The 10,215-nt window shown below is 34.4% G+C and overlaps 1 protein-coding gene across 1 annotated transcript in view; it reads left to right on the top strand.

Annotated features, from left to right (window-relative positions):
• CNTN5 (contactin 5) overlaps positions 1 to 10,215 on the top strand; it is a 1,363,322-nt gene that overhangs the window by 1,266,904 nt on the left and 86,203 nt on the right. Inside the window, exon 18 of the mRNA XM_034666129.1 lies at positions 5,509 to 5,658. Within this exon, the coding sequence (XP_034522020.1) occupies positions 5,509 to 5,658 (150 nt within the window). The remainder of the gene's footprint in view (positions 1 to 5,508; positions 5,659 to 10,215) is intronic.

Genomic DNA, 10,215 nt, shown 5'->3' with positions numbered 1-10,215 from the left:
TTGACCACTCTCTCACACCATACACAAAGATAAACTCCAAGTGGATGAAAGACCTCGATGTGAGACAGGAACCCATCAAAATCCTAGAGAAGAACGTAGGCAGCAACCTCTTTGACATCGGTCAAAGCAACGTTTTTCATGACACATCTCCAAAGGCAAGAGAAACAAAATAATAAATGAACTTGTGGGACTTCATCAAGATAAAAAGCTTCTACACAGCCAAGGAAATAGTCAAAAAAACTAAGAGGCAGTCCATGAAATGGAAGAAGATATTTGCAAATGACACTACAGATAAACAACTGGTATCCAATATCTACAAAGTACTTCTCAAACTCAGTACACAAGAAACAAATAATCAAATGAAAAAATGGGCAGAAGATTTGAGCAGACACTTTTCCAATGAAGACATACAAATGGCTAACAGACACATGAAAAAATATTCAAAATCATTAGCCATCAGGGAAATTCAAATCAAAACCACATTAAGATACCACCTTATGCCAGTTAGAATGGCAAAAATGGACAAGGCAGAAAACAACAAATGTTGGAGAGGATGTGGAGAAAGGGGATTCCTCTTACACTATTGGTGGGAATGCAAGTTGGTACAGCCACTTTGGAAAACAGTGTGGAGGTCCCTTAAAAAGTTAAAAATTGAGCTACCCTATGATCCAGCAATTGTACTACTGGTTATTTACCCCAATGATACAGACATAGTGAAGAGAATGGCCACACACCCCAATGTTCATAGCAGCATTGTCCACAATAGCTAAATCGTGGAAGGAGCGGAGATGCCCTTCAACAGATGACTGGATTAAGAAACTGTGGTCCATATATACAATGGAATATTACTCAGCTATCAGGAAGAACAAGTTCTCAACATTTGCTGCAACATGGATGGCACTGGAGGAGGTAATGCTAAGCAAAATAAGTCAAGCAGGGAAAAAAAATTATCATATGGTTTCACTCATTTATGGAACATAAGAGGTAGGAAGATCGGTAGGAGAAGAAAGGGATGAAGGAAGGGGGGTAAACAGAAGGGGGAATGAACCATGAGAGACTATGGACTCTGGTAAATAAACTGAGTGCTTCAAAGGGTTGGGGGGTGGGGGATTGGAATAGGCAGTGATGGGAATTAAGGAGTGCACATATTGCATGGTGCACTGGGTGTTGTACTCAAGTAATGAATAACGAAACGTTACATCCAAAACTGGGGATGTACTGTATGGTGAGTAACATAACATAATAAAAAATTATTATAAAAATATACAATAAATGATATTCGCAAATCAAGCAATGTGACATATCACATTAAGAGGAAAGATAAAAGTCCTATGATCATCCCAATAGATGCAGAAAAAGTTTTTGACAAAGTACAACATCCATTCATGATAAAAACACAACAAAGTAGGTATAGAAAGAACACATTTCAACATAATAAAGCCATGTATGAAAAACCCACAACTAACATCATATCTAACATTGAAAACTGGGAGCCTTTCCTCTAATATCAGGAACCAAGACAAGGACGTCCACTTTCACCACTTTTATTTGTCATAGTACTGAATTCCTGCCCACAGCAATCAGACAATAAAAATTAGTAAAAGCCAACCAAATTGGTAAGAAAGAAATAAAGCTCACTATTTGCAGATGACATGATACTATATAGAGAAAATGCTAAAGATGAAAAAAAAATCCTAGAACCATAAATTAATTCAGTGAAGCCACAGGACACAAAATTAATATACAGAAATCTGTTGCATTTCTGTATTATAGTAATGGAGTAGCAGAAGGAGAAATTAGGAAAACAATTCCATTTATAGTTGCACCAAAAATAACAAAATACCAAGGAATAAAGTTATCCAAGGAGGTGAAGGACCTATACTTTGAAAAATATAATACATGATGAAAGAAATTAAAGATGACACAAACAAATAAAAAGGTATTCCATGCTCTTGGGTTGGAAGAACAGATATTGTTAAAATGTCTGTAGTATCCAAAGCCATCTACAGACTTCACGCAATCCTTATCAAAATACCAGTAGCATTTTTCACAGAAATAGAACAAATAATACTAAAATTTGTATGGAACAAGAAAAGTCCCTGAATTGCCAAACCAATCTTGAGAAAAAAGAACAGATTTCAAGATATATTACAAAGCTGTAGTAATCAAAACAGTATGGTACTGGCATAGAAATAAACACATAGATCAAACAAAATAGAGACCCCCAAAATAAACCCACACATATAAAGTCAATTAATCTAGAACAAAGGAGGCAAGAATGTACAAAGGCAAAAAGACAATCTCTTCAATAAGTGGTGCTGGGAAAACTGGACAGCTATCTGCAAAGGAATAAAACTGTACTACTTTCTTACACCAAACACAAAAATAAACTCAAAAGAGATGAAAGACCTAAATGTGAGACCTGAAACCATAAAAATCTTAAAAGAAAACATAAGCAGTGATTTCTTTGACATCAGCCACAGCAACATTTTTCTAGATATGTCTCTGAAGGCAAGGAAAACAATAGCAAAATTAGACTATTTCAATTGCACCAAAATAAAAAGCTTTTGCACAGTGAAGGAAACATTTACAAAACAAAAAGACAATCTACTAAATGGGAGAAGATATTTGTAAATGATATATCTGGGAAGGAGTCAATATCCAAAATATATAAAGAACAACTCAACACAAAAAAAAAAAAACTCAAATAATCTTATTTTAAAATGGGCAAAGGACTTGAATAGACATTTTTCCAAAAAAAAAATACAGATGGCCAAAAGACACATGAAAAGATGCTCAATATCACTAATCATCAGGGAAATACAAATCAAAACCACAATGAGATACACACCTGTCAAAATGGCTAGTATCAAGAAGACAAGAAATAACAAGTGTTGGCAATGATGTAGAGAAAAATGAAGCTTCACACACTGTTGGTAGGAATGCAAATTGGCGCAGCCACTGTGAAAAACAGTATGGAGATTCCTCAAAAAATTAAAAATAGAATTACCATGTGAGTGAGTAATTCCACTACTAGGTACCTACCCAAAGGAAAACAAAACACTAATTTGAAAAGATGTATATACCCCTGTACTTATTGCAGCATTATTTATAATAGTCTAGGTAAGGAAGCAGCCAAAGCATCCATTAATAGATGAGTGGATAAAGAAGATAGGCTACATATATACAATGGAAGAAAAAGCCATAAGAAAGAATGAGATCTTGCTATTTGCAATAACAAATGGAGAGTGTAATGCAAAGTGAAGTAAGTTAGTCAGAGAAAGACAAACACCATATGATTTCACTTATATGTGGAATTTAAGGAAAAAAAAACATTAAAAAAAGGAGACAAGCAAAGAAACAGACTCTTAAATACTGAAAACAAACTGGTGGTTACCAGAGGGGGGAAGGATAAAAAGATAAAGAAAATCAAGAGTACACTTGTCTTGACAAGCACCAAGTAATGCATAAAATTTTTGAATCATTATATCATATACCTGAAACTAATATATCACTGTATATTAATTCAATTTAAAAAAAAGAAAAAAGGAGAGAATGAAAGAAAATACAGACAACTCTTTTAATAAGTTCTGTTGCAAAATGAAGTGAAGAAATCATATTTTGATGTCAGCAATATTATTATTTTCTTATGGATTGAAGTGAGAGGGGGAAAAGAAAGGAATCCATGATGACCCCAAGATCTTGGCTACAACGTGGAATCTCTTCTTCCCACCTTTATGTTTGGAGTGAATTCAAGAGAAAATGGAAGGAAAATAAGTAGAAACAGCAAATAATAATACAAACAACACTCAAGAAATTTCACATAGAAACTAGATGAAGACCAGGAGGAGAGGAAATTTTTAGAGAGTTTTGTTTGTTCTGCTTTGTTTTGTTTTTTTTTTTTAAGGGGGGAAATATCTGCATGCTTATATGCTAATGGAAAAAATCCATTAGAGACATGGGAGGGGGTACACACAACCCAGATGGACTGGTTACCCTTCTCTGCAATATCTTAAGAGAGCCACCCCTTAAGAGGCATAAAGTTTCCTCATAGGGGATTCAGGTTTCTATCAAAGTAAACATTGGAAGAATGTTCAGGAAGGAAAATAGTATACAGGGAATTTTGCTAATAATGGATTATGAATTCCAGAGGTCACAGTAAAAGATTTCACAGAGTAGGGAAGGATGGGAACTAGGGCAGAAAAGGAAATGTGCAGAATTCTGTGGAGATTGGAATAAAAGGGATGAGGGATGACTTAGATGTCTGGTGTTGTTTGAGGTGACTGACTGATGTAAATTAAACAGTGAAGTATGTCTTTGGTGGACCAAAACTAGTATTGATACAAGTGTGGGTTAGGGGCTAGGGAGGGCTAAGTGTCTGGGGAACTCTTCTTCCTACCTTTATGTTTGGCAGGCACAACTCAGCATTTCGCCAAGACACGGGCTGGACAGTGGCATTTTCCCCCCTATCTCTTAGACTCCAAGGAGATTGCTCAGTTGCCAATATAGCAAAAGAGACAGACTTTACTCCAGGTCTTCATTTCACTGCTTAAAAAAAAATCAGCTTTTTGGTGCAATGAGATTTGTCAGGCAGCCCATACTGCCTATATTCTGATCATTTACCTTCCACGAGCTGATTATTTGGTAACATTCTCTTGACACATTTCAAAAGAGATTTTTATGTAAAATCCAAATGCATTTAATTCCATCTTGTCATAGTAAAACTGCACTGAGTCATCAAATCAAGAGCCTCCCCAACCCTACCATGCTTAAATAAAAATCCAGGACTTAAATAAATCTAGAGGATCTTTGCACATCATAAGGGAGGTTCTCTTATCATCCCTGTAACAAATGTTCTTCCAGAAATATTTCCTAGACAGCAGAGATGAATGAACAAGAAAATCAGTCCCAGTTAGAGCATGCAGACTATATAAAAATATTTTACTCTGTGTTAATTGTATTGACAATTGTATGCCTTAATAAAATAAAAATATTGTACAAAAGTCACTCCAAGAAGAGTGCAGAGCTTCTGCTTAGAACCCACACACTGGAATTTTTAAATTAAAGAGGTGTATTCTTAATCTGCTGCTTTGAACTACCAAGTGGCCAAGCAGGTTTGCCAGAACTGCAAGAGACAAACTTCTCAAGAAATTTCCCTAGAAATTTAAGAACTATTTGTTTAAATTATAACACTTAGTTGCCCTCTTATTTGAGGCTGAGGGGTTGCCAAAATGATTTTTAGTGTACATAATGGCAAGTTTTGTTATAGCAATTTATGTATAAGGATGACATGAAAGAATTCTAATTAACCACAACAATCTTTGACATATGCAAGTGCTTACTTCCTGAAGATTGATTTTCATTTTACTAATGAGACCAGAGGTGACACCATGACCATGTGTCATAAGGAATTCTGCTGATTCTGTTACTACCTGTGATATCCTTGATTGCTATTTGTAACTATTTCTGAGTCCTCCTAATGCCATGAAATCTCTTTCCTCTCCATAGTCCCAGAAATCATAACAGGGGACATGGAGTCAGCCATGGCAGTGGACCTTAACCCTTGGGTGGAATATGAATTTAGAGTGGTGGCTACCAATCCAATTGGGACTGGAGATCCAAGCACTCCATCTCGAATGATCCGCACAAATGAAGCAGGTAAGAATTTTGGAGAGTCAGAATTCAATTTGGCATGCCTCTAATCACTTTGAAAGCAAGTTGAATTAACCATGGTTGTTTGCTTTATTTAGTATAATTTTTGCTGATTCATTTACCTAGACATCATAAAATTATTTCCTTTAAAATGTTTCTTTCATTTTGTTTTCAGATCTTTTTCTCCTCGTTTCTACAAATGCATCTAGATGCTTCAATTTCCTCCCAACCCCATTACTCATCTTCAAGTTATCAGGAAATTAAAGCAGTTAGTTTCTTTTTCTAATTATATACTCATTCAATATAGCAATTCCATAAATTTCAGAATAGATAGGACCACCCTCTTTTCTCCAGTGGTAGCAATTAGCTGTAATTGCAGCGTACTTTCCTTAGAACCCTTTAGGTTGCCCTTCACCATCTGACCTGGCATAAATTATACCCTGCAGAGGCAAACATCATCTTAACTTGCCTACTGCTTGATATCTATGTGTACAACAAACATCCATCTTCTTCCTGACAGAAAACACAGCATCCTTCCAGCTTTCTGGAATGAAGTATCTCTAAAATATTTCTAGTAGTTACATAAGGAAATTAGCAGTTTTATTTAAAAGCAAATTTTAAAATATTTTGCCCAGCATCTGGAAAAAAAATTTAGTAAAACTTTTGACTACTTTGAATAAAATTTTATTGAGATTTATCTCTTATGTCCTTATAAAACTGTATGTTAAAAAGTGTGCAATAGGGCATTAGCTTAGGCAAACACAAATGTCAATAATGTTGATGAAAACAATCTGAAAACAGAAAAGGGGATAGATTGCAGATAGAGGGAAGGAAAAAACAAATTTTAATATTTTTACACTCAATGATAACATGAATCTCAATAACCATTAGAGTATAAGTGCACTGAGAATGAGGATTTGTGCCTAAATTTTGTGTTCTATCTTCAGCACCTGGAACAGTGTCTGGCACTGGTACTATGTATGTTTTTATTGAAAGATTAAAAGGGAATATTTCTTTTTTCCTTCATATTCTCCTACCCACACCAATACCCAGGTGAGAAATACATATACATAGAAGACTAATAATTAACTGTCCATTTTGTATTATAGTTATAGAATTGGACCAAAAAATGTGATTTGTGACTTCTTACAAATTGAACAAAGCCTATAATAATTAAACCACAAAAATTTGATTCTTTCTCTAAAACACACCAAGTCTGATCCTTTAAAAAGTGAGAGAGAGAGAAAACACAAGCAGTTAATTTATTGCACTAAGTGGAAATAACTATACAAAAGATGTTCAAATTATTTCTGAATAAAAATTAAGCAACCAAGAATATAAAAGATAATGCAGCCTAAATATGTTGGAAAAGATTCATTCACAGAAAATCTAACTTTTCTGCTTTTGTGACTTGCCGAGTACAAGTTGTTCTTTCCACTACGTTCTTAATAGTGTGAATTTTAAATTGAACATTAATTGCCTGGTTAGATTTTCATGCATTCATAAATCAGCCATGCTTTCTTTGTGTACAGGTGTTCACTAATTAAGAATAAAACAGGTTAGTCAACCCTCATTTTATGTACTCACTGTGCAGATATTGAAATGACTGCCAATATTAGTACTTATGCTCACATATTTTCTAAAAAGACCTTCCTTATTTTGCATATTGTTGATTGTGTTTAAACAAAGGCAAAGATTACTGCCTAATTCAGAGGCTCTCTATAAATATTCATTTTGAAAATAATCTGTTTGGGATGAATAATCCTTTCAGACTTTTTATAGTATAAATCTCCTTGTACTATTAAAAAAGATTATAGCAAAAACACTTCTACTTTTCATGCTAAATTATATTCAGATGATACATTCTGAAAGACTTGTCCCTCATCTCTTCCAGCAGCTTCCTCAATCAAATTGTTCCTGCCTCTCCATTTTATCATGAGTTCTATATACATTGCATACTTTAGTCCATTAAAATCCCATGGAAGAGAAAAGAAATAGCATGAAAAATGCATGAAATACTCCCCTTGAAAGTTAGGTGAGGAAGGCTTGTACTGCCTACTTCATGCTTCTTGTGTTTTTGTACCACAAATGGCTAGAGCTACTAATGGTGTTGAACCAAGTGTTAATTTTTGTGCCTGTTTTATCAGGCAGCACAGATTAAAAGGGACACAAATGTCCTCAGATGTCCTCTCAAAACATACCCCATACTCAGACTCTTTAAAGTACATGTCCTATATTTTAAAAGATGATGCAGTTCTAATGGATCAAGTAATCTCTAAAATCAACAGAGCTACTTGCAAAAAAAAAGATGTCACATTCAAGATATTGAGTTAAAAGTTTTATGTTCCTTTAAAATTCCCCTATTTACTAGACTATTCTAAATCCCAAGGCAGGTTTAGTAAAGCATTTTTACTTTGGAATTGTTTCTTTCCCACACACCAAAAAAAGTTAATTTTTCTTTGCAGTTTCCTCTAGAGTATATTTTGAATTTTACGCAAAGATAGGTTTTTGAATTTAACAGTCATCAAAATACCCCTAGCAGTCAATAAGTATGAGATAAATTGGTTCAGTCTGATCTCTTATTATATTATCAAAATATTAATATACATATATGTTTTTTACTTTAATGTACACTTCTTTTATTATTTATTTATTTATTTATAGTACAATTTTCTTACAAATTTTAGTTAGATGGTAGATATAGATAGATCCTAGGTAGATAGATAGATAGGTAGATGGACCGATCCTGTGTTTAATTTTGGAAATGTGTTACTATCATCAAACCAGTATATGATTTTGCGTTGGGTAATGGAAATGTTTTCTCTATAATTTAAAAAGAGGACACTCAAGGGAAAAAAAATCACATCTTAGGAAATGAATTTGAAGTATACACAACAATAGAAATGGAAAAATGTGCAAAAATGAAAACAGCAACAGCAATTCTCTCATTTAATTGAACTTTAATATTCCATAAGTTACATATTTTTTAAAGATTTTATGTATTTATGTATTTGAGAGAGAGAAAGCATGCACGTGTGTGAGCAGGGGGAAGGGCAGAGGGAGAGGGAGAGAGAGAATGTCAAGCAGACTCTGCAAAGAGTGTGGAGCCCAACAGGGAACTCAATCATGCAACCCTGAGATCATGACCTGAATCAAAATCAAGAATCACATGCTTAATGGACTGAACCACTCAGGAGCCCTGTAAGTTACTATTTTAACACTAATTGTTGAAAGATAAATAGAAAGGAGATAAGATAGAGTTAAATGATGTAACCTATTATCTAAAAAGGTTTGGTCTTCTCTGCAATTTAAATGTCTATTATTATCAAAGTTTTTGGTATAAATCTCAATATTTGCAGCTCTCTATTTCAAATTATGATGAAATAGAGAGATTGAGAGTGAAAGTAAGAGAGAAAACAAGGTTTTATCTTCTACTTGTAATTAGGAGTTTGAGTTTTGGAATTAGGCAGATCTGGATTAATGTTCCCTGCTATTTACTAGCAGTGAACATAGGTAAGATATACACCTTGCTGGAGGTTCAATTTTCTCTTATAAAATGGAGACAGAATCACAACCTACTCCATTGGCTCATTCTATGAAACAATATAATGCATGCAAAGAGCTTAGCATAGTGCCTGGCACATTGTAAATGCTTACTCTTAGCCATTCATCGTCACTATCATCATCATCATGAATTTGAATGAGTTATTTCTTTGTTCAATGGAAGTTTAAATAATAATAATCACGCATGTCACTTTTTTCATATTGAGGAGATATTTTTGGTTAAACATCTTTTTGTTGGTATAGTAAGAGTCACCAGGTCTCTTGGCTTGCCTCTGTCTCCTCCAAGATGCCCACCGATTGAGAAGTCTCTGCTGTAGACTGTGTACCAGCAAGTCTGGCCACTCAGCCCACCTGATGGCTTGGAAGTTAAGAAAGCCTTTCAGAATGTGGTGCATAGTACAGAGCATGCCTCTCTTCTAAATCTCTGTTTCCATCTCTGTTTAGCTTTACCGTGCTGTATTTGTTATCTAGCCAGGTATCAGTCTATAAGTGAATTGTGATATTGTCCCAACATGTGGTCATTTTCTTTGCTTATATCATAGACAAGACAAAAGGAGCAGAAAAAAAATAAGTGTCAAATGAAAGAACTTGCTTTAAAAATATGTTCCACATTCATACAGCTTTCCAGTTGCTGAACACATTGTACTCTGACCTGCCATTCTTTTTTGACTCTGAAATAGAAAACGACACACATATATTTCAGAACACACAAGGTAAAATCTTTTTCTATGTTCTATGTTTAAAAGAGTAATGCTTCACCAGATAAATAGGAGTATCAAGTATATCAAGTAGACAATCAGATGAAAATCTTTCCTACTCTTAGCACTTTCTACACTATCATAGTTACGTAATCGGTTTGCTATATAGACTGAACTCTATAGAATTTAAACAGAGAATAGTTTCATTCTTCTCCTATCAGTGCTCTCCTCTCCGTTATGCTTCATCTGCTCTCTGAATTCATCCCCAGCTATATATATGTATATATATATATATATATAT

This window comes from Ailuropoda melanoleuca, chromosome 8 (assembly GCF_002007445.2).
Source record: "Ailuropoda melanoleuca isolate Jingjing chromosome 8, ASM200744v2, whole genome shotgun sequence".
Taxonomy (NCBI): domain Eukaryota; kingdom Metazoa; phylum Chordata; class Mammalia; order Carnivora; family Ursidae; genus Ailuropoda; species Ailuropoda melanoleuca.
This window is presented reverse-complemented; position numbering and strand designations above follow the sequence as displayed.